Source organism: Mytilus californianus, unplaced genomic scaffold, assembly GCF_021869535.1.
Source record: "Mytilus californianus isolate M0D057914Y unplaced genomic scaffold, xbMytCali1.0.p SCAF_9, whole genome shotgun sequence".
In the NCBI taxonomy this organism is placed as follows: domain Eukaryota; kingdom Metazoa; phylum Mollusca; class Bivalvia; order Mytilida; family Mytilidae; genus Mytilus; species Mytilus californianus.
The window spans coordinates 29,117,830-29,144,580 of NW_026262745.1; the positions used below are offsets into that span (position 1 = coordinate 29,117,830).

General features: G+C 32.0%; 1 protein-coding gene across 4 annotated transcripts in view; it reads left to right on the top strand.

Annotated features, from left to right (window-relative positions):
- Window positions 1–21,820, top strand: part of LOC127714490 (uncharacterized) — a 40,684-nt gene extending 18,864 nt beyond the window's left edge. For 2 of the 4 annotated variants that reach the window (XM_052220546.1, XM_052220545.1), the window contains 13 exons: window positions 909–1,074; window positions 2,382–2,447; window positions 4,267–4,364; window positions 7,200–7,325; window positions 8,698–8,772; window positions 10,869–10,977; window positions 11,502–11,768; window positions 13,172–13,243; window positions 17,076–17,158; window positions 18,489–18,617; window positions 20,122–20,196; window positions 20,878–21,019; window positions 21,510–21,820. In XM_052220546.1, the coding sequence (XP_052076506.1) occupies window positions 931–1,074; window positions 2,382–2,447; window positions 4,267–4,364; window positions 7,200–7,325; window positions 8,698–8,772; window positions 10,869–10,977; window positions 11,502–11,768; window positions 13,172–13,243; window positions 17,076–17,158; window positions 18,489–18,617; window positions 20,122–20,196; window positions 20,878–21,019; window positions 21,510–21,785 (1,662 nt within the window). In that variant the 5' untranslated portion in view covers window positions 909–930 and the 3' untranslated portion in view covers window positions 21,786–21,820. Of the gene's footprint in view, window positions 1–908; window positions 1,075–2,381; window positions 2,448–2,947; window positions 3,078–4,266; window positions 4,365–7,199; window positions 7,326–8,697; window positions 8,773–10,868; window positions 10,978–11,501; window positions 11,769–13,171; window positions 13,244–17,075; window positions 17,159–18,488; window positions 18,618–20,121; window positions 20,197–20,877; window positions 21,020–21,509 lie in introns of all 4 variants that reach the window. The other 2 variants (XM_052220547.1, XR_007987754.1) reach the window with 2 other exon arrangements.
- Window positions 21,821–26,751: the final 4,931 nt, after the last annotated feature.

A 26,751-nucleotide genomic window follows, 5' to 3' on the forward strand; every position in this document is an offset into this window, starting at 1 on the left:
AAATATGAGTCGAAGTATATATGAATTATGGTGTTATCCCTGTATAACGACGGGGTTATCCGATGGATAAATGATCACAAGTTAACTCTCGTTAAAGTATGACGTCACTTAACGTCAAGTGACGTCACTTAACGTCAAGTGACGACACTTGTCAGATAAACAAAAACAAATATGGCAGCGGCCAAGTTAGAAGCCCATCAAGTGACGGAGAAACAAGATCAAACAAAGCTTGGAAATTCATCAAGTGCCGACGTTATCATTTGTAAACGGCCCTTTTCAGGGCCATCTACATTTTACAGACAGAGTCTACGTTTGTTGTACATACGAGAAATGTAGAACACAAAATAGTTTCTAACGTAAGTCGAAAGTGTTTTGACAATCTGTAACAATATTTGTTCGGTATGATAAAACAGATATGGCCCATTGAGTCGGTGAATATCCAAAATTGTCAACCCGAGTAAGGGTAATTACCCTCGGGCTTAAACCCCTAGTGGAATAACCCTTACTCGGGTTGACAACCTTGAATATTCACATCCTCAGCAGGCTATAATTGTATATTAATAATATAACTCAAAGAAGTTGTAACCTAAACATCAATTAGACAGCAAACCGCACATAAAACATCAAATGACATCGTACTTAATTTACCAAAGTGGATGATTCTGAAAATTGACTAAAAGACAGAAAATGACTTATCAATTTATTGTTCACTGAATTCAGATCTGTTCAGATCAAAATGACCTTTTCAGATAAAACTCTGTTTACTAGTGCGTACGTTCCAGGATGTATATATATTTAAAACGGCATTTATTTAAGTTTATTTCAGAATATACATGTAAACGCACACTTATTTGTATGGTATTCTGTTTATGTTTATTCAATTATTATATTAAATTTCATGTTTTTAGATCGTTGTAGTTTTAACAAGAGATGAAGATACTAAGCAAACACACTTGTTTTAAAATATCCATGCTTATTATCATCACTGCCGTATTGCTGACATCAATTGTTAAAAAAATGTCCGCACCTTACGATGACGCTGTGCTTAAAAACCAAATGGAACATCTGTTACAGGTACGCATTAGTTATTTTGAAATTATAAACTGACATGATACACATATAATAGCAATCATGGCCTCTGCAGTTGAATCAGACATGATATTTATATTTATTGACCGGATTTGGTCTTTTCACATTTATTAGACCTTCAACGTCTGTATCAAAATTTAAATATACCAGCAAGCATTGAAGAGACTTTACAAATATTTTTATCAATTGCATGCGACGGAAGCATTTTCTTAGATTTTTCCTCATCAGGAACGCTAGTAGCCGAATATTTAAAATCCAAGGATGTATAACATGTATACGAACCGAAACAGTTGTAGAGCTATATAACCGAAAAACAAATCCATCTATGATCAACTTTGTCTGTGGGACTTGAAATCTTAGTTTATTATTAATTTATAAATTAAAAAACGAACAATTTTAGAAAGGTTTGTTATAAATCATTTCAGTACCAAAGTACTGACTACCTCAAACCGGTAGTTCACCAGCAGCGGTATCGACTCAATGCCGTGAAATTGAAGACAATATTTAATTATTTTCATGCACCCGTAATTAATTGTAGTAATGTGCACTTCTAGATTTTCCGGAGTTAAACCTAAGAATTATTAATAGAGGTTGTCAGAAATCAAACAACGTATGACAAAAATACCCACTTGCAATCTCATTCATTGCATCTCGTAAATAAATGCAAAGTGGAGTTCAACTACATAGTTTTGAATACATGACAATCCCCTTTTATCATTATGAATGAAAGAAAAATGACAAAGCTACGAATGAACAATACAATCAAACTGTAAAGCAACGATTTCCATTGATAAATAGAATCAGTTTCACAAAAACAACACTATACAACTAAATAATGTCGTTTCAAAGATTAACTGTCTTAAAAATAATGCTTTTACCATTATTATTCAAACGATAGACAATAAATGACGTAGCACATCAATTAGCAGAGGGCACCACTCGCACTCCATATCAAATGTGCTCTTTTAATTTTCAATGTCCCTGACACAACATATTATTTTCATTTCTTATATCAAACAGAAAAGATCTTCCGACACACGAACTTTATAATTTAAGCGTTCCTTTCATTTCTATATATGCATAAAGAATATAATAAGTATTATGTTAATATGATAATAATAAACAGGAAAGATAGTCCAATTATTATAGTTTATCTACGACAAACAAATCGTCAGATATTCCATAATTGAATGTTGAAACTATTTGATTTATAGTGTATCCTAATTTTTTTGTTTACTGCATTGTGAATAAGTTACAAAAAAAAATTCTCTGATCGTCTGGTAATCTTTCAGAGAGGAAAACCACATTCTGTCAAAGGAGATTTTAAAACAAAAGAAGATCTACACTGCATCAGAACAGTAAGTTTTATATGACAAATTGTATTTACTGTTGTGTCTTAACTCACAGTCACAGCAAATTGATAATACTACATGTACCGCTTAAGTACACCTAAGTGATCCAAATATTCTGTTTAGATTAAGTAACGAACAGTCGCTCCTTTTCACCCAAGGAAATGTTATATTTCCTAAAACATTCAATATAAATATTTTTAATTCGATAATTTCAAAGGCGGAAATTCTCTAAACTTTTAAGAGCACACAACTAAATGTCTCTTGGAGGGACATGTCATGCACAAAACTTGCTACCAATCTTTACTGTTTGTGCAATCCTTCAACTATCCATAAATGGTAGAGTTGTTATCCCCTACAGTCACATAATGTTCCGTCACCTTCATTTCTGATGATGGCAGTAGATAGCATGCACAAGATCGAATCGACCCGCTGTAGACTCAAATTACAACGCCTAAAATTATAAGGAACGACAAGTTAGACAGTTTGCCTATTTTTTTTATTTCCAGGCAGAACCAATAATAAACTGGAAGACCTTTTGAACTAGCAAACTTAAATACTGATTCGGAGTCTAAGGTGATTTATGTCGATCTTTGGTGTGACATCCACTTCAGTCTTCAGAAATGAAGAACTTTAAAGGTACTGAAATATTTTAACTGAAACAAGATTGTGTATTAATTTTAGAATTATTTTTACCGTTCCAGTGTTTTAAGGAAATAAAGAATTACAAGCATCTATCATAATTGAAAGCGAGTACTTTTGTTTTTAAATCAATTTATGCATTTTAACTGGACATCATATATATAAAGGCAACAATTTTTTACCGATGTTCAAATCTTACAAATCAAAGTAGACAAAATAAAGGAACAAACAAAAACTGAGTAAAATGCATAAACTCTAAAAGGAGCGAGACCGGTTGCGTTGACAGCGTAAGAGCCTCATTCTATACATGCATCATCACAATCAGTTAAAATGTCATTCTCAGAAATCGGACTCAATCAGTGCAATTATAAATAAAAAGACTATTCTGTGATCTAAAGATCTAAAACTGTCGTTAGTGAGTTAAGACACAGACATATCGTATCGGTCTACTAATTCGTGATAAAGACCATAAAACGTATGTTGTGAAAGTTTTAGTTATTTTCCCTATAACTATGTTGGGATTTTTTTTGTACGTAGCATACCCTTGCTGATGAAGACCTTATTATGTGAAAATTCACGAGCGTAACACATCTATTGAGATACCATAATTCCATACAATGGAACAGAGGTACATATTACTGCTGAGAGATGGAAAATTGAAATTTGGAAAATTGAAATCTACACGTTTTTAATAGATTCTAGTTTGAAGTCGTCCATCTGTGTAAATATTGAGGCAAATACAAGATATGAAGCAGACGTTCAAGTTTTGGTGTTATCTTTAATTTCTAGTTTACTGAAATATATAAGGTGCAATCAATCACTGAAATGTTGGTCCTTGATTGACAAGTCATCATCACTATATTTGAAAATGAAATTAAAGAGCTTTGCAAGATGTTTTCTTTTTATCTTTTTAGAAGGATTTCTACGAATTCTCCTTCATATGAGTACAAGTAAGAATATTGCAGAGGGTGACATCTTCGAATAACCGGCATATCTATCCCTTCAACATTTGAAAGTTCTGTGAACAATGATGTAAAATCAGTTGATATCAATATTTCACGATAAATGGATTTCTGTTCAATGAATCAATTTGATAATATCTTTACGTCCTTTTTATCATTTATATTAATTTGTGCACAGTCGTTGTTACATACGAATATGTCATGTTCTCATTCGTGGATTGCAGGTTGAGCAATTTAGGAATAGAGATGGAAATTTTATTGTTCCACCAGATAAAATTTTGGGAGTATTACCGATAAATGTGATTGAGTGTCTATATCACAGGTAACATTATTATACTGTGTCATACACACGCTATATTTCAAATGATATACAGTAAAATATGTTGAAAAGAAAAATTATAAACCACACATACGGACTTTTACAAAAAACATAATATTAGATAAACTGTATCACAGAAAAATGTGACCAGGTACACCAAGCCTGTCACGCACTGGCATACATCCATGTTCAGTGAATCGTGACATGGGTAAACATAATTTGGCATACAATTTTAAAAGTTCGCTTAACAAAAATCATGTGTTCTACGTTTCAAAGTAATTTCAACAAAAATTCATGATAAACTACCTTAACAAAAACTTTAATTACCTGATATGGGACATTCTAACGGACAGATAGATAAACAAGCCAGAATACGTAATGCCCAATTCTAACGTAATCGGGGCATTACAGTCAAAGTACAAAATAATAACACAGCTAAAAGTTTATTTGAGATTATTGATATTAATTTCACTTGCATTAATTGTTATTTTGTTTGTTTTGATCCAAGCACTACTATAGAATATTTTGCATCCTTGATTAGTTTTTACATACGATGGATTGATGTCACTGCTGATGGCAGTTTGATCTCCAAGTGTATCATAGTCCAATGCCAGTAGTCGGTACTTTGTAAATTGTCTATTTATCTAAATGTTAAATTATTCGAGAGTGGTACCTATGGTTTTACTTCTACCATTTATTATTTAACGGCATTTCAATCTTCCTATGTATTCAGAGGTGTAGAAATGTTTGTTATGAACACTTCTCCCTAGGCATGTCAAACTATAAATTTTACTTGCCCTGAATTTCCTGATAATTATTGAAGTATTTTACTTTTAGCTTGTATGATTCTTTAAACTGTCACAATATTAATGATGTTTCTGATATTTGTTGATGTGTATAAATAAAAGAATGTATGGGGTTAACATAAATGAGACAAAAACCCATCAGCAAAACAACCAAATGACATTTAGAGGGCAATTAATGTTTTACCATTTTACTGTATTCTTTCATCTGAAAAGCTTGGTGTTTTCCAAAAGGTTGATGGGCTAAAAAAGTGTCCCTTCTATCCATTTATTTGCAAACAAATAAATAAGTATGTCTTTTCATCAGTTGTGGGTGTTTCCTACAAATTGTGCAAAATTTATTATATTTTCAGAAGTTTCTTCACTGGAGAGCTAGGGTAAAATTGTAAGCCATGACGTCAGGAATTCTCGCTTCGTTTATTTTTCATTTTTCCTGTCTTTCTCCGCCGGCTTTTTCCGTTTTTGCATCCTTTTTGTCTTTATTACCCGGCCTAAGTGTTTTAATCAAGTATCTGTCCATCTTGATAGAACTCAATCATGAACAATTAAAATAACACTTCCGTTAGATGGCGGATAAAACCTAATCGACGATCCCGGGACAATAGACAAATATAACGCAATGTTTATGAGACCTGGGTTCGCATCCATATCATTTTTATCTTGGTCATCGATCTTTTTCTGTTTTTTGTATACTTAAATACTTGTTTTTCACGTGTTGATCATTGGTTTCTTTTAACACTACATCTTAATAAGTTGTGAAAACACGTCTATATTTTTGATTAAATTGAATTTTGTGAAGTGTGATTTTTTTACTTGTCCACGGGCATCAAAGACAAAAAAAAAAAAAGAACTTACCCGGTTGTTCAAATGTACGAGTCGGGCGAGTCGGGAATAGCATTTCCACACCCCTGCTGAGTGTATGTTCACTTGCGGATGCTTTAATATGTTCCTGTCATTACCAATTAATGTTTTTGGTCACAAATTACCACCTAAATTTTATTTTCTGAAATCTATAATTGGGACCTATTTGACGTTTAAAAAAGTATAGATAAATATCGTTTTAGTAGGTAAACATTTAAAAAGCCAACTGATAGTTCAAATTTGCAAGCACTAAAAATCACTGATTTGATAATATTTAGATGATACGTTATAACCTGATATATGTTCAATATTAAAGGATAGCCTTGATCTGAATAAACTGATTCGATAAGACCTTAAATTGTGAGAATAAAAATGAAATACATATGGCATATGGATGTTTAGTACATCCCATAAGTCAACATATAAAAAAGACTAAAAAAAAAAGGAAGTTAATAATTTTGTTACTCAGAATCAAATGAAATGTATCATCAGGAGTTGTAAGTTCCAAAGCCATGAACATGGAGAAAGTGGTTTAAAGTCAGCTTGGCTTGCCGACAAGTCCTTGCACTCACTCCTTAATGCCACTTATATTTGCTTACATGTAGGTCATTTTGACTCTGGTGCATTTTTCTAGCATTTGCAATCATACCACATCTCCTTACTTTTGTAGTTGAAAGTAAGGGTAGAAGAAACATAGGTGGACAACTGATAATTATTGATTAAAACAAAACCGACAAGGCGATTAGCATAAGAGAAATGGCATAAAAGCAAGAGCGACACTATAACAAGATTCAAAATGAAAAATGAGCATAAGCCAAAGCAGTCCCTTCCAAAAGCGGGAGATGAGACCAGAAACTCAGTGGGATAAACAGTTACTGTTCTGTCTGAAAATTTATCAACATTTTTTAAAAAGAAAACCAAAGATCTACAATAAACAATGTATTTTTAACGTGTTCCTGACTTTGAACAGGAAATTTTGAATAGTCAACTCCTTTTTTTATCAAACATAGCATTATCGATGTTTAAGATATTTCTGTACGATTGTTTTTACGGTGAGGCAATTGAATCCATATTGATATCAAACAAGAAGATCAATGACTGCATATACAAAAACTATAAATACACAAAAATTATCAATATATGCTAACGTGCTTTGTTTCTATAAATATTATAGAATAACCACAACGATACAAACATTTTGTGCAAAACATGGTCGACATGGTACTATGAATGATGGATGGAATATTTGTGAAGATGGATGTTACAAACCAAATAAAAATACAAATGTTTGGGTTATAAGGTATGACTAAATAAGTGTTGATTATGTTTTAATGAATTTTGAACAAACGGTTTTAATAAATATTTGTTTGTACCAACCACAGAAGTCTTAATTTGATCATCTGTCGCTTCTTGTCCTTTTTCTTTATTCACTCAGATGAATTCTGTTCATTGTATTAGGTTTTGCATTTTCACATGTTTTGCCTCGAGCAATATCAATGAGATATTTATTGTCAAAATGGGCATCTGGTGCAGTAAAATGTTTATCATTAACTTTAGCACTACCACCTAGTCGATACATCTACTATTGGATAGTCATCCCCGATTGTATCACTAGCCAAGTAGCCAGAACTTTGGTGTTGGCATGAAAATATAGATAATATTTTTGTTTTAAAAATAGTTTTTTTAATATTTCGGAAACCTTTTTAAACTTATGAATGTATCTCCCTCATGCAAAGCTTTCATTCATCCTTACTCTTCTGATATGAATAAAAAAAAATATGGTGACTAGGTACTTTAATGAACTGGAAGTATAGTACGCACATCGGACGTACCCTTTATGGTTGCAAATCTATAGGTCATGATCTACCCAACCAAAAACATACCATTGCTTGGTATTATTTTGAATGAAGAGACTCTTGAAAAAGTCAAAGATTTGAAACATTATTTTCCTTACAGCAGCAATAAACATTCCATTATATCCTATCATGTTTATTATCTTAATGATAAATATAACAATTATGATTATTATTATTTGTCTGACATCAATTTGATGATGCTTAAACTTTTTCAATGCTCTTTAACTTTGAACTTGTTTTGGCTTTCTGACATATTTGATCTGAGCGTCACTGATGGGTCTTATGTAGACGAATTGCGCATCTGGCGTATTAAATTATAAGCCTGGTACCTTTTGATAGCTATTATTTGTGTGTGTCTCTGTCCTATATGTTCTCCCATTTATTTGTATTGTAGTCCTGTCACGTAATCTTGTCATTTTAATGTTATATCTAACATTGCCATAAAAGCGGGAGTTTTGGCTAGCCACAAAACCAGGTTCAACCCACCATTTTTTCTTAAAATGTCCTGTACCAAGTCAGGAAAATGGCCATTGTTATATTATAGTTCGTTTCTGTGTGTGTTGCATTTAAGTGTTGTGTTTCTGTTGTGTCGTTGTTCTCCTCTTATATTTGATGTGTTTCCCTCAGTTTTAGTTTATAACCCGGATTTGTTTTTTTCTCAATCGATTTATGTGAATTTCGAATAGCGATATACTACTGTTGCCTTTATTTAGAATCTAAAAACTATGTTTTTTTTTTATTATTTTGTGCACTTTGTGATATTTTTATCAACTAACTTGAAGAAAATACACAGAAAGATATTAATATATTTAACAGCACAGTGAATGATAAGATGAATGCTGAGAGTATAGATTTACATTATAAAGCCAAAGTTTATAGACACAAACCGAGGTATTTATACATACTAATCCTTTACACTTAAAATACACTGGAATTAATTGCAATTTATGATATCAAAGAAACATATAACATCGACAGAGAGCCACACAATCTAAAACGATAGAAAGGACAACATGAATGATAACTTACGGAATTACCAAATAAAAGGCCAAAATATTCAAATAAAAATCGAAGATGTGATCAAATAAATGTTCTTTCAGTAAAACTGACGAAAGTATTCGAACTTCAACCAAACTCCATCCTGTTGTATGCGATAAAAAAAAACACAACAAGACACTCCTACTATTATACAATCACGTACAATGGAAACAAGAAAGAGTAAAGATATATGTGTATGTACAAGCTTGTCAAAAGGACATTCAGTTTTAATAGTTTTTTACCTCACCTGGCCCAAAGGGCCAAGTGAGCTTTTCTCATCACTTGGCGTCCGTCGTCCGTCGTCGTCCGTCGTCGTCCGTCGTCCGTTAACTTTTACAAAAATCTTCTCCTCTGAAACTACTAGGCCAAATTTAACCAAACTTGGCCACAATCATCATTGGGGTATCTAGTTAAAAAATGTGTCCGGTGACCCGGCCAACTAACCAAGATGGCCGCCATGGCTAAAAATAGAACATAGGGGTAAAATGTAGATTTTGGTTTATATCTCTGAAACCAAAGCATTTAGAGCAAATCTGATAGGGTAAAATTGTTTATCAGGTCAAGATCTATCTGCCCTGATATTTTCAGATGAATCGGACAACCCGTTGTTGTGTTGCTGTCCCTGAATTGATAATTTTAAGCAAATTTTGCCGTTTTTGGTTATTATCTTGAATATTATTATAGATAGAGATAAACTGTAAACAGCAATAATGTTCAGCAAAGTAAGATCTACAAAAAAGTCAACTTGACCAAAATGGTCAGTTGACTCTTAGGGAGTTATTGCCCTTTATAGTAAATTTTTAACCATTTTTCGTAAATTTTTGTAATCTTTTACAAAAATCTTCTCCTCTGAAACTACTAAGTCAAATTTAACCAAACTTGTCCACAATCATCATTAGGGTATCTAGTTTAAAAAATGTGTCCGATGATTCAGCCCGCGAACTAAGATGGCTGACATGGCTCAAAAAAAGGACATAGGGTAAAATGCAGTTTTTGGCTCATATCTCTGAAACCAAAGCATTTAGAGTAAATCTGACGAGTTTAAAATTGTTCATTAGGTCAAGATCTATCTGCCCTGAAATTTTCAGACCAATCAGGCAACACGTTGTTGGGTTGCTGCCCCTGAATTGATAATTTTAAGAACATTTTGCAGCTTTTGGTTATTATCTTGAATATTATTATAGATAGAGATAAACTGTAAACAGCAATAATGTACAGCAAAGTAAGATCTACAAATAAGTCAACATGACCAAAATTGTCAATTGACCCCTTAAGGAGTTATTGCCCTTTATAGTCAATTTTTTACAATTTTCATAAATTTAGTAAATTTTTGTAAATTTTTACAAAATATTTTCCACTCTAACTTCTAGGCCAAATTCATTATAGATAGAGATAATTGTAAGCAGCAAGAATGTTCAGTAAAGTAAGATCTACAAACACATTACCATCATCAAAACACAATTTTATCATGAATCCATCTGTGTCCTTTGTTTAATATGCACATAGACCAAGGTGAGCGACACAGGCTCTTTAGAGCCTCTAGTTTTTAGAAACCAGCCACCCGTTTAATAAAAATTTTCTGGTGTTAAATTGACATACAACTTTATTTTCAAGTACACATTGTGAACGAATAAGTAAATACATTGTTTATGCCCCACTTAGGAGCATTATGTTTTTCAGTCTTTGCGTCCTTTCGTCCGTCTGTCCAGCTTCAGATTAAAGTTTTTGGTCAAGGTAGTTTTTGATGAAGTTGAAGTCCAATCAACTTGACATGTAGTACACATGTTTCCTATGATTTTATCTTTCTAATTTTAATGCCAAATTACAGTTTTGACCCCAATTTCACGGTCCACTGAACATAAAAAATGATAGCGCGAGTGGGGTATCCGTGTACTATGGACACATTCTTGTTTACTTTTTGAATGTTTACCATGTTTACTAATTTCTAGTATGAAATATGGACAATATGAAACAGCTGTCACACCAAAGGATAAGAGTGGACTTTTTGATCATTCAACAACATTTGGTGTTTGGATCGATGAAGTAAAAAGAAGATCGGTATGAATACATTTTGGTATTATATTTTTATACAATATGTAGTATTTTGTACCTATGATTATATAATTATTTTACAATACTCTCACAGCTGAAATGCAAAACCGAAAAGATATACCCAATATGCACATGATGCATGCAATTATTTAGAATTAAAATCAATTTGGATTTATGTTTTAAAACAATGTGTTTTAAAATGGATGTCTATGTAGTTTGAACGTTTATATTCCATCAAAATATTTATCCATACCGCATTGTTATAATACTTTTATTTTCGATGATACATGTAAATGTGGATTTACCAATGTGAATATTAAAGCTTAAACAAAGAATGACAGAAAGTAAACATTTCAATTATTATCGGCTCCATATGGTTACTTTTGTCGTTTTTATCGTTTGTATTCAACTGCGTTTGGTATTGTTATGGGGGTCTTTTGTTCAAAGAAATTAACATCAAATGTTGAACCACGAAAGATACAAACGAAATCTGTCTCGCCGTTTTTATATGCTCATAATTACTTTTAAAGAATAGCAGAGATGTGTTCATCCTGGATGTCGAAAATCTTACAGAGAAAGTATTAAGTGATGTGATAAAAAATGGACTTCTCAACAAAATGCAGCAACTGTCGATTCGGATAAATTACTCAGATGATCAAACTGGCATCAAATACCTGTCAGCACTAAAACATTTGAGAAGACTATTTCAAGCAGGATTTAGGATATATTGGACAAAGCCAGAATGGTCATGCATTCTTCAGAACCAAAAAAGAACAAGATGTGTATATTTAGATATGGTACGTTGACAATTTAAATTTACATTCTGCATTTATTTTGTATATCCATATAAAGATTAAATATTCGCTCAAACATTCAAGATTCTAAATTTAATTCATAGCGTTCTTGTAGCCTCGCCTCTAAATTTTCGGAATACATATATTTTGTGTTAAAATGCAGTTTAATGTCATTAAATGTATTTGAATATGTTTTATTTTATTCAATTGATTCCAAACTTTAAACGATATATCTAGCGGTTGTCGTTGTTTGTTTTGTGCAATATGTTTTTCATTTTTTGTTGTAGTATTTATCAGACTGTTAACGTTGATTCTATATTTGGAAATTGCTGACACTTTGTTAATCTGATACCTTTCTGACATTTCCTATGGGTTTTTGCTCATTGTTGAAGACAGTACGGTGACTTGTAATTGTTAACAACTTTGTGTTCGGGTCGTTGATGAATACCAATCTTATTGACAATGATATATTACTTGCTTAATTGTTATATTTAAGAATAGTGTCAACTATTTCCAAAAATAACATCTACTTTGAAAACGATAAATGCATATTAAATTCTCATTTCTAGTTTCACACTTCTGTATTTTAGTGTATTCAAATATCGGAAGAAATTGGTAAGATACCTATCTTCTAAAATATGTTAGCTTCAACTCGGTCACAGCACACCTAAAGATTTGCCTTTTTTACGACATGAATGGTAATTCGCAGAAGAATTGATTTTCATATGTTAAAAGCTACCTTGATTAATGTTGACAACTATCTAAAATGCATAGAAATTGGTCATAAAAAAGCGTGAGATGGTTTTTTTTTACACAATTAGTTAACTAAATATTTCGCTTTTGTTAGAAAACAACCTTTCTTTGATGAATTCCTCCCGTCGCACGGCTTTCTATAATACACTATGCTAAGTATTGAAAGTCATGTGGCGACCTAAAACTTAAATTTACGTCATTATGGTCTCTGGTGGATACTACCATATTCAATACTAATAATGCTATGCAGGTTTAGGCATCATTTTTGATTCAAAATGAAGTTCAACTAAAAGCACGGATTTGTCCATGAGGGCAAACGTTTTGGAACTCATTCGACGATTGATAAAAGTCTGTTACATTCAGTTTTGAGTTAAAGTTCTTATTTGAAAACCATTAAACGACGTGCTGTATGTCATATATATCTGAATTTATAATTCATGTTGTACACATTGAGCTGTAGATTTTGGGTGCTTCATTGTATAATATGAATTTACCTATCGATCGATCGAGAGAGAGATAATATGAGATTGTGTCCATTCAGGGTGTTAGTTGTTATATGTTTCAAATTTTCAATTTGTTTTTCGCTACTTAAGGGTTGTTTGTGATGAAGTATAAGATGTATGTTCAATTTTTGTTGATGTATTTTTTTCTAGATTTACCATATGTGTAAAGACCTGGAGAATCCAGAAGGGAGATCAATTGGTATAGACGAGATTACCACATTGGTAGGTAAGATATAAATAAAAGGATATACTACGGTGTACATGGACTAACAATTATCTTACCTCCTCTACATTTCTAGGAATAGCATTGGTTAAAAATCACTGCGTGGAGACCCTGTATATTTCATATGGGGTTAGTAGGCGTTGTTTATTTTCAGGATGTATTCTTTTCATGTTTCAGTCTCGTTGAAATCTCGTTCGGGAATTATTTCCAAAACATGTGATACAAGTGGAAAATACCAATGATTTTTAAAAATGTTATAATCAAACTAAACTATGTGAAACAATTGAGTACTTATAGTAGTTTTTGAGTAATACAATTTTCATTTTTTGTAAGCAATCCGGTCAGTGTCGTCAGCCAAAATGTTGAGAAAATGGGTGATGTGTACAAAGAAATGATTTTTCCAAAATATGTACATCCCATATCAATTTTTTCTTTTCAAAATTCTTAGATATGTATTTTTATAACATTCATAACAAAAAAAGTTGATATAATATGCTTTTTGTTCTTAAAAAAAGAGAAAAATCCCACATTTACAAAATTTACAGCATGGTCAATTTGACGCGAAAAAGCAACAAAATTTTATAAAACTTTCTTAAATTAACACCTACCTATAGTTTTTTAAAGTTAAATTTATTCAGATTGGTCCACTTCATCTTTAGTGAAAGTATGAAAAAAACTGTGATTTTTTTCATGATATTAGTCCAACAATGGATAACAATTGATGAAAATGGGAAGATCATCAAAATGGGGTACTTCCCAATGGCCGTAGCTTTTATACGTTCTTTATAAAAAAAAAAGAAAAAAAAAAACAACATTGAAGAAAAAAGTGAAACGATTCGCTTGTACAACAGACGAAGAAATTTATGATGGACGATTGAAATAAATGCAGAGAACACATTAAAAGCTAACAAGTTGTTATTGTTGTTGCTTCGCTTTGACCCTATATGGAATGTACTGACCCAAAGATATCGTATTAGGTCACTAGCAAACAGTGTAACTAATAATATACTACCATTAATATATTGAGATTTAAATACTGGAAATCTCCAAAACCTGACAGATACTTTTTTAAGGAGATGGGGAACTGATAGTTATTTCCTTTCAGGGTCTGTCTGGGCTTGTACGGGTCGGTAATTACGTGAGATGTTCCTGGTAGTGTCGTAGTCTTGCGATATTGCTGATTTTTTTCTATTTAAGTACTGTGCTTACAATTATCGGGCCAATGAACAATGCAATAATTAAGGGAAAACCAAAATAAATTGCTGCTCGATATACATCACGTTTTAAATATCTTCATCAATTTTGAAACAGACTTATTGCTTAGAATTTGTGACCGGTTTTGGCATCTCACTAGTAGTTTATATTTTCAAAGAGCAAGACAAATTTACAAGTATAAGTATGAACCAATGCATTGTAAGTGTCACGGTTTATTTACCATGATTTGTCTATGATAAACAAAACAAGACTTACCTTTAACCACACATTTTTTTTTTGGCAACTGCAATCAAATTTGAAAACCTTAATACACCCAAAACTCTGTACTTTATTTAGCCTTTTTAACTTTTTTGATTCGAGCGTCCCTGATGAGTCTTTTGTAAACGAAAAAAGTAAAATAACAAAAAAACCGAACTCCAAGGAAGTCCTTTATCAAATGGGAAAATTATTAGCTCAAACACATCAAACGACTGGAAAACAACTGTCATATTCCTAACTTTGAACAGTCAGAAAATGGTGGTTTAAACGAAAGGCGGGTCTGGCGTACAAAATGTTTATTCTGGTATCTATGTGAGTTTATTTACGTGTTGATGTAAAAATTGTTGAATGCAACTACGTGTTGATATAAAATTTGTTGAAATCCTATCACAAAAAGCCTTCTTTCGTAATTTGTATTTTTTCATACAAAAAATAAGTTATAAACTAAGCTTAATACACCTTAAACTTCGTACTTGTGGCTTTTTAAAATTTGTTGATTCGAGCGACACTTTTGTAGACGAAACGCGCGTCTGGCGTACAGTATAATATGTGTATCTTTACATCTATGTTGAGTTTATATACGTGTAGATATAAAATTTTTTGAAATCCTATCACAAAAAGCCATTTTTCATAATTTGTGTTTTTAATACAAAACCTAAGTTATAATCTCCTTCATGAAAAGCTCTGATTTCTTGTCCGGATTTAGCTATACTTTTGATCCTATTTGTTGTGATCAGCTCTTCTTACCTGTATAATAGGTTTTGGATTTTCAAATATTTCGGGTTCGAGCATCATTGCAGGGACATTAATTGTCGAAATGCGCATGTGGTGCATAACAAAGGAATCTTTAATATCGTTAATGTTATTACAATCACTGGGTCGATACCTTTGCTGGTGACCTGTTAGTTCACGTTGTTATCAACAGCCCAATAGCCAGTACTTTGGTAGAAGAATGAAAATACGGATAAATGTTAGATTTAAATTTGCTGGGTATATTTATGACTTCATGAGTACGACATTAGGGTCAAAATTTGCAATTTACATTTTTTTGAAGGAATAATTCGTCATACATATAAAAGAATTGTCCTTCTATCGTCTGTTTTCGTCTTTTTCGTCTTTTTCCCATCTGTTTACATTTATCTACCATTTAAAAATAAATATCGTAAATTTTTGAATACAAGGTTTTTCTTCTAGAATTAAGATTTTTTCAAACTGACCATTTATCATCTGTGTGTTAATAGGCGAATAAATAATAGAACTTTCATCTTTATATTTATTTCCTGTAAATGCCGAGTTTTTTCTATGTGTTTATCTCTGTGAAAATTGCGGAGATATAGGTAGGTATCATTAAAATAGAATCTCGCATACATTTTTGTATGATTATCTTTATGCACCGTTTACTGAAATCACAATAATTGATCTCAATTTCCGTCACTCTAAAACCCATATTTCAACCTGATGAAGTTAAATCTATAAAAGCGCTTCGGACGCATGAAACTTATAATGTGTTCTCTCCATTTGTTAACAGTGTTTAGATCTCATATATCACAGTGAACATGAAATGAAGGATACTACCGAAAGTAGAAAGTCTCTTTCGTATCTTGATATTTTACTCGATATTGACACAGATGAGGTAACTAGAATCAATGACAAACGTGATTATTTCAACTTTTCGTTTGCCGACCTCCCATATCTCAGCAGTAAGTAAGATGCCCTCATCTACGTCGTATCGTGTTTACATATATTAGTTACACGTAACACTTGTGCATGATCACACTATACGGTCTTCATTAACAGGGGTGTGTTCCTTACACAAATACCGCCCTAACAGTGTTATGGGGAAAAACCACTGAAATGGACACCATCATGCATAGTTGGACTGATACGATGTGTTTGTGCCTCAACTTACTAGTGACATGTTTTCACGGTTTTAGATCTTTAAATACCAGAATAATCGTTTGATCTGTATTTTTTCCCGATGAGTGAAAATTTGCATAGCTAGTGATGTAAACATAGCAGGAGACGATTACTTGTTCTAGGCCACCGGTCTTGCTAATTTTGGAGTTCCTTCGGTTTTGGTATGTTGCCATGATCTCTTCGTAATCGATGTATGAAATTTGAACATTAGTTAACGTCTGTCTTTTTAATTCTGTCGGTTGTTAAAAAAGAAATACGCACAAAAGTTTTCTAATTTCAGAACCCTTTTTCATTGAACATTAATAAACACATTTTCCTCAAAAGTTGTATAAAATACAGTTAATTTTTAAACTGAAATGGGTGTCTCATTATGTATAATTATTTCATTAATAATTGTATTTTAGATTGTATAGTCAATTTTCAGTTTTATACTTCTATTAGACAGATAATACTCATTTTGTCATTCCTGATGATAGCAAACTTAGAACCTTCAGCAAAACGGAAATAAATGGTCTATATATAAGGTATGTTATGTATAATCAATTCAGTTATTTTTACTTATATTATATATTTAGTATGGAGAGTTTTTCTTACAAAAATAGATTTGAAACAAATTTCAAATTGATTGTACAATTTTTATGTCAAATGAGAACATTTATTAACGAAACGCAGGTCTTGCCTTCTGTTATCTATGATATTTTAAAGTGAGATCAGTTTTGCTTTTAAAGGTTTGGTCAAAATCTATAAAATGACAGCAAACTTTCGAGAATATAGTACCAGTTATAGTTGAATATGTACAACAAAAATAGGTATCAATCAAAATGGAATATGTAGCAATAGGGGATGTGATATCAATCAACTAGAGTTCACATAACGTGGATGTAATCAATTATAGGTCTTCAACAATAAGAAAAATCCTTACCGTATCGTCAGCTAAAATTACCCAAACATGAATAAGAGAGGCAAAAGATACCAAAGGTATGTTGAAATTCATAAGTTGAAAACAAGGTGACAATGTCAGAATGTCATGGTAAAAGACCAAAAATGACTAAAAGACAAACAATATACACAACATAACATAGCAAACTAAAGACTGAGCAACACAAACCCCACTAAACATCGGTGTGATCTTAGTTGCACAGGAATGGTTAGCAGAAAAATGGTGAAACAATTCAAATAAGAAAACTAAGGGCTAATTCCTAACAAATCATTTAACGAAAAACAAATATGACAGAACAACAGCCACCACTATATTACAGGCTCCTGACTTTCAAAAAGAATGTAACGGGGTTAAATATGTATGTCGACACACCAGGTCTCGCCGTTTTAAAGTTCATAAAATTCCCTCACTTTTCGTGTGTTAGCTTTATTTGCCTTCTAAGTCGATTTATGAGATTTGGGCATCAGTAAACTACTGTTGCCATAATTTAAGATATGACTTGTGATAAATTATAATGTTCGATGAAGCACCTTTATCGTTAGCGTTAACGTTTAAAATGTTGTTCTCAATATAAAGATCAATTTTAAATCAATTATATCTCCGGAGAAACACATACAGAATATACTGTCATAACAATCGCACATTATATATAGTGAGCATTATTACAAAACTGAAGGCATTATAATTGATTCCAGTAGTGATTGCTTTTAATTTTTATATAAAGTTTAACGTTAACGCAAATTGCAACACATTAATATCACAGTTTAGGGAAACCAAAGCTGACAGAGTATTTTTTTGTTCTGTAAATACTAACTGTAAAAATTTCCCATTGTAATAGTTTAGAAAACAATTTTACCCTTCCACTAAATTATAAGTGCTATGGATAAGACATTTCTTCTAAATCATCATTGTAGATATCTGACATCAATACAAATAGATTGCAAGGAAGTATTAAGATTAGGTTTAATTAGTGACGGAGGATGGAACGTATGTCATGACAAACAATACAGGCCATCCTACCCTTGTTTGGTGTATTCATTTGGGTAAGTATTTACACTTTGTAAAAATCTTTTCAAACCGTGATAGGAAAAGCATGATAACATTTGGTTTGCAAGCATTATGGAAATTTAAAGAATCTGAATTGCAAACTGTTGGAGGAATGGATTACAGAATATTTCTATTTGAGATTTTTAATCAGTTGTGTTTTATGTTTGTGATGTATGTTTACACAGTTTTGGTTGCTAGATTCCAATAATTGTCACATTAAAATGTTATGTCTGTTTAGGTTGCTCACTCAATTTTTTCAATATAACAGATTTATAAACAACTGTCATGCAAGTTGGATGTTTAGCTAGCTGTTTGCACCAGGTAAGGAATACGGTACTTGTTTTTCACTTGTTCCGCTGATTGATAACGTTTGATTTTGTCACTTTTTATGGATTTCCCGTTTTTAATTTACCTTGCAGTTCGGTATTTTTGTTTTGGGTTGTTACACAGATTCACCAATTTGGTAAACGAATACTTCGTTCTTGGGAAAATTGGAAAACAACCTAAAACAATATTATAAATTCAAATTAATGTGCAATGCTTCTTGAATATCAATTGAAAATTAAAGAGAAATGATTTCACCGAATTGGTACCAGCTTTTCCAGTTTGTCAGCCCAGTATGCTATAAGAAAGGCACACAAATGATAAAGATGCAATACAATATCAAGTGAACATTTGTCAATACAAATAATTAAAAGGTTAAGTTTGTATGATATCTACATATACATAGTAGTAACGGAATATATAATATTGACCTTGTGTATAGTTAACAATATGACTTGAATTTACAATTTTTATATATGTTCCGGATCATATGAGTATTTGGACCGTACGCGTATGGCATGACCACATGGCGTTTAGATTAGATACTCTTTAATTTTTTCTACTTTTCACTTATTTTCGTTTAACTGATGTGTTCATACTCTTATTCATACGATCTTACAATAAAAGTGGTTTCTACATACGAATAGAGGGGAAGCATGTATTAACTATTGTAAGAAATTTTAATTTACAAAAATACAAACATCAAAATAAAGAAAAGAAAAAGGGTTCAATGCTCCAATTGCTTATGTGTAAAACAGTTTACCTCTTGCTTAACAGTTCATTTAGTTATTTTCGGAGTCGACATATAGTGTTTCGTAAAGACAAATTAATCATGACCATGCAAAAATGCTATAATTTTAACTTGTCAGCAAGATTCATTTTATTTCATTCATCACGTTACAATAATTACCAAATTATTACCAAATTTTCATTTGTAGAATCTATTAATGTATGACACCTTGAAGGCCTGGATATGCCTTACGCAACGTTTAACGTGCATCGTATTAAATACCCAGACCATACGCGTATTGTCCAAATACTTATATGGTCCTGAACATATACATTGAATCCTTTAAAAAAGACACCGAATAGTAACTAGAGTCTTCCGTTGATATTAAACAAATAATTCCAATGAAACAATCGTATAACTGTATAATATTAATTTGTTTTTTCTAGCATATACTGGGACTTTAGTTTTGATGAGGCCGTGGCAGAAACGTATGGCTGTGAAATTCACTCCTTTGATCCAAGGTATAAGTATTCAATACTTCTAATGCGTGTTGCCCTCCAAGTCTTAATGAATTGCTTGATATTCGGGAATTTACAATTTATGAAAATAAGAAGATGTGGTATGATTGCCATAAGAGACCAAAAGACAAAGAAAGTTCTTAAAATAGCGTAAGGAAATTAATAATGATGATTATTGTTACACTGGTGTGAACAAATTTATCAAAAACAAAGAAAATATACGAAAGATGAATTGTAGTGACATGTATATAATACGTTGTCCCGACTAGGTATACAAGCATTAGTAATTTAAATTAATGGATTAAATCTGGTTCCATGCCTAATCCCATAACTGGCCATACGGTTATGGGTTGTACTTATTGTTGAAGGCCGTACGTAGATACTGGTATATAGTTGGTGAAATCCCCCACAGTTGGACTCTGTTGGATAGTTGTTTCATTGTCAATCATATCACATGTCCTGTTTTAATTATACGTTATGATCAGAATAGAATAGTGACATGTGCATAATAACAATTCCTAACGAAGTGGTACAATGAAATAAAAATGAAAGGTTTTGATAAGCGTTTGGTGCATTGTTTGATTGATTGGACACAGTTACCTTTTTACCGGCAACAAAATCTTGTAAATAATGTTTTGTATGCTACATAGTTTAAAATTCAATATAATATGTGTCTATTTATAGTATGAACACTTCAGATTTTAAGCGTGGAGATTTCATTTGGTTTCACAAGATTGGCCTGTCTGATCAATCAGGAATATATGGAAAAAATAAATGGAAGATATTGACTTTACAAGATATCCTTACAGAACTGAATCATACCTCGGTAAGATTTATTATTGTTTTCAATGTAAAATAAACATAGTCAAAATAGCAATTAATAGTTAGTTTACTACATTATCCAATAATTTGATTTTATATCATCAAAATGTTATTTCTTTGTTTTTCTTTGAATACTTAATAAGAGTTGCTTCATGCCAATGAGAAAAGCAGTAAATGAATCAATGATTATGTCATCAGCTCAACGTCACAGCGAGGCTTCCAATATGCATTCATTCATCGCTGAAATGCGCATCTTGTGTATTACAGTTAGTAACATTATTGTCCATTCAACATGATGCAAACATTCTCAACTCGTTGCAAGTTGACGACGGCCCCTTGCACCTGTTCGAGCGGAGGTCTTTGCCTAATATGTAGATCATGTTTTAGCGCTGTTGATCAAATGATGCTTATATATATTTTTTTGTTTTATTCGTGAGAGTTAACATTACGCTTAGGTCTATGAATGTTGTATGCTGAATTTTTTTTTTTTGTAGAGAACATTGGATATTTTAAAAATGGATATAGAGTTTATGGAATGGCAATCTCTACTAAATATGATAAAAACTGGTGCACTAAGAAATATAAGACAACTGTATGTAGAATTCCATGGATCTACTGCATCATTACAAAATCTCCAAACATTAAGAAGTATATATAATGAAGGATATAGAATTTATTGGTATCACAGAAATCCCGCAAAGACCAATATAAGGAAATGGAAATTTGTAGAAAACACTAGTTGTTATGAAATATATTTTCTTAAAATATGACGACAGCATGATTTTCTACAATAAAAAGAAACAAATATGTAGCTTTTTCTTATTCTTTTTTATGACTGTTATCATACTTACCGGTGTTTCCAACGACGGAAGCGGTCTAATAATCATATGATCTTAAGTCCATCCGTTTGTCCGAAAGACATTGTGTAGAAAGCTTTTCTGGACTTCAATGAAAGGGAATAATTTTATATATGGTCTGAGCTGCAGTTTGACAATATTGAGTTGTCTCTGCCTCAATGATTTAAGAGAATGATCAGTTCTGCTTCAGTATACATGTTACTTAAATCATTTGCATGAAGCGGTGTAGGTCTAGACACGGTTTTAGTTTTATTTTGTTATTTTTTTGATCTGTTAAAAACTGTACAAATTATTAAATTGACTTTATCATGTCAACTTGTGAAAATACTTCACTGTATGATCAGTAATTTTAAATTTCTTATGTTGAATTATCTGCATTCTACAAAGGACTAATAGGCATATTATGTTTTTTATTTTTATCATTTCAAACTAAACAATTATCTTTTCCAAGTTGCAATTTGTCAGTTCGAAGTTATAATTTCTTAATTCCAAGTTGTAATGTCATGGTATGGTAAAAACACATACAGAATATGGCGACGGTAAAAATGTATGCGGGCGTCAAAATCTCTTCCTAACAAGGGATAGTGGTCACAGCACATCGTAAGAACAAACTATAAAATTCAATTGAAAAAAAGCTAGACTCATCAGAAAGAAATTAAAAACAAAAAAAAAAAAGCTAAAAAAAATTCGTATGACACAAAGTATGACACAAAGTACCAATCCAGCAGTACTCGCAGTTACTGAAAGCTAGTAAATATAAAAGCCAATAACAACTAATACAACAATTATAGGTCCAGGGCTATAGTTTTAGTTAGTCAATTAATCCAAACGATTAAGGAAAAAACATCATGAACAGGCAGAGAAAAAAAATGATCTATTGCAATGTAAAAAAATGTATCGACACAATGTAGGACCGTCAATGTTCATATCTTAGCCTGTATAACAATAATATTTAGTTATGTTTTAATTTATTGATAACAAAATCAATGTATGTACCGATAACAACAGTATTCAAAAATCTTATTACAGTGTTAAATTGATAATCTTTTAGAATAAATTCATTCAAAGATCGATAAGTTTATATGGATCATATTTAAGTTTACGGGTTCTATTAACAACATTATCGTAAACATTAGGATGTGATATCCAGTTTGTAATTCGCTTTTTACAGGTACAACCAAATTTCTAAACAAAATTTTGGTATCTATTTAAGAATTTAGAAAAGGTTTTAAGTAATATGTGGTAACGAAATCCCTGACTTAATAATTTACAGGTAATACATGGATTACGTTTATTGAAATCTGTAAGTTGACGTTTCTCTGTTCCAACCTGACATTTCTCAGTTTTAAGTTTAATTCTCAGCTCCAACTTGATATTTCTCCTTCCAAGTTGGAAGACTTTATCAATTCTAAGAAATTGATATAATTAGCCAGAGTTTCAGGTAGATGTGAAAAAATAAATGTACATCATTAATTAGCTGAATCAAAACGAAAAGGCCTTGAATGCGAAGAAACTAGCTCTCTACAGATCTTTTCGATTTAAACTATAATGCCTCGGAATATGGAAAATATCCCCAAGAATAAATGGGATAGTAAGATAAAAGAGAGAAGAGAGGAGGCTTATTTGGACGTATGAGAAAATATAAAAGGGAATATACTAAAACAAGAGAAGTATCATGATCAGTAGTTATTGTTGGGTGATTTTAAACAATGGAATACAATATTTATCCCAATGTAAAATCGGACACAACTTCAAAATGATGCAGTCTTTGAAGAGGAGAGTGTAAGATTCTATAACAGTGTTAGATGTTATCTATATTTAGTATAAATGTGGGCAACAAAAACGTCCACAAATGATACATGTTATGTTTACGTAAGTGATCATCACAAGTTAAACGGGTTTAACACATGAACATATTACATGTTATATACCGTTGGTGTACACTTATAAAATTTAGCAAGTAAAACCTTCGACAATGGAAATAACATGGGAGACAGCATGTATGTCAAGGTATTTTGCCTTATATCTTGACATACATCTAGAAATTGACAATGAGGGTCGTTTGAAAACAAAAGAGATGATTTCAGCTTCCCAATTGTGAACTATCTATTTTTATGTAGCAATATTCCAGCAGCGCCTGCATACGGAGTATATATGTCCTAGTTGATTCGATATTCCAAGGCTTGTTTTTCCTATCAGAATTTCCTTGATAGAGGGTTACTGCTGACTAGGAAGCTATTTAACCAAGAGTTCCAATTGCAAGTGGTGAAGTTGAAATCATCTCTTCGTAAATTTTACGGACGTCATCGCGAGTTGGTTGACCGTTATGGAATATCCGTTTCAAAGATAACAACGGATATGTTCCAATTGTCGTATTTACAATCCCGTCCCCTTGTCCCCGAATGTGACCTACCAAGTTAGACTTATTACCGGGTTTGTACTAATATGAGCAACACGACGGGTGGCACATGTGGGATACGATATGCTTATCCTTCCGGAGCACCTGATATAACCCCCAGTTTTTGGTGGGGTTCGTGTTGCCCAGTCTTTAGTTTTCTATGTTTTGTTTTGTGTACTGTTGTTTGTCTATTTGTCTTTTCTTTTTTTAGCCATGGTGTTGTCAGTCTATTTTCTACCTTTGACTCTATGAGTTTGAATATCCCTTTGGTATATTTCGCCTCTCTTATACAAAAGATGTAGATGAACTATCAGACAAAAAGGGTCATGATGTGAAAACAAAACTTGATTGATAAGTTTTCAGACCATGTAACACATTCGGTAACAGCGAGGCCTAGGCGGAATTCTGAATGGATGAACGATTATGTGAAATACGTGTCTACGAGAGATAATAAGAACATGATGCGAAATACCTGATTCAGAAAAGATTATGTAGAACAGACGTTCAGAATTAGAATATTTGTTTTATATAAAATTATTCAAATGCATTATACTTTCAGAAAGAAAGAAAGAAGGTAAAAAAATATATATACATTTAGATAAAATATGTACATTATACACTCAAACCTGCTATAAACGTCACCTATAGTTAGCTAAAATATATATTGGCAGGTCACCCACTGCTTTTCCTGGGAGAAAAACTTATGCATTTTGACAAAAGTCTCCTCTCGTATAAGGTCAGTTTTTTCTCTGGTTCCGAAGGTTGCCCTTATATACAGATTTAACTACTATTAATATGTTTTTTTTAAATATTTCATGTTGTTTCCATTCGTTTGATGTGTTTGAGCTTTTGATTTTGCCATACGATAAGGGACTTTCCGTTTTGAATTTTCCTTGGAGTTCGGTATTTTTGTTGCTTTACTTTTTAATTGATATGGACTGTTAGGCTGGTGCATATGGCATATCGCGCTTTATAGACATCAAAGATCCATTGGTAGCATAAATGTCTGTTAGCACCGTATTCGCTAATATCATGCTTCCTATATATTTATTTAATACAGGTCCTTTGATTGGATGTGTGTATTTAGAATGGGAGTTAAATAGATGTTCCTATTTTTGTATCGTTTGGTCACTGTTTCTCAGACAGTAAACACCTGAGTAGTACTAAGCAAATAGTTGAACGATATTTTAACATTAAATCCTCGTTTATTGGGCAGTGAACGTGTCACTAATTTGGTGAAGAGGCATAATCTTCAATGATTTTTTTTTCAACTGACAAGGTAAATGCGTAAAAGATTATTCCTCTGAAGGCAGTGCACCTAAGGGACCAGATTTGTTTATTTATACCGAACTAACAGTAGAAGGGCCATTCGAACAATTGAAATATATGTTTAAGAACCTGTCTTACTGCAGTAAATTACTAACAAATTGTCAAAACATTTACGTATGAGAATTATTTTGTGCCTTAAAATGCATCATATGTACAACAAAATTTTTTAAGGAGAACTCTTTCTGTAAAATAGTGATGGCCCTGAAAATGATCGCTTGGTAAAGCTATCATCGGCACCAGATGGATTTCAAATACTGTATTCTTCGTCACTCAACGGACTTCTAACCCTGCCATTTTGTTTACATACGTCAAAGACGTCATTTTAATGGGAGATCATAACTCGTTTAAAAATTGAGAGGCTCATGGATGATATTTACCGTTGACTAAAAGGGTAATGTATCGCACATTATTAAAATTTTAGAGTTATTATCCTTCCTTGCATTTAAATGAAAGTTTACCCAATTAGTTCATATTGACCCTGTATGAGTTTTCCTACGGTCAGTTTTTGTTTGTTATTGTAAGTCATTGGTAAGTAAAGTGTCATAAAATGGGAGTTATGTTATGTTATGTTAATATAAGTGTTTATATTAATCCTGTATTATGTACTCGTACAGTCGTACTGGGTTTCGATCAGCTGTATTGGACCTCGTCTACGCCTCCAGCTAATATAGCTATCCTCGACCCAATACGATGGCACTTTAACATAACACATGAGTGATATGAATACACCAATTCAATAACGCTATATAATTGCAAAAGTAACAATAGTTTGAGAAAATTTTATTTCATTTCAGTGAATAACGTTAAGACCTACGAACTGATAATAACTTAACCACATGCCTGAAGAAAATACCTCTCTTCAATCGAAAATGATATATTATTTTTTTCTTAAAGTATTTAAAAATACAATTTTGTGTTTTTAAATCTTGAATCCCTAATATGTCATTAATCTACATTTTTCTTTTCATATTTGGAGAGTGCATATTAATTCTGACTTTGTGTCAACGTGGGATGATGGCAGTATAATCTATAGATATCGTTAATATCGAACTCTTATTTTTAATTTTTGTTTAAACCCAACTCAGTGATTAGTTACTAAGTTAAACAAGTAATTTATTTTACCTAGAATGACTAGGGATAACTTTATCGTAA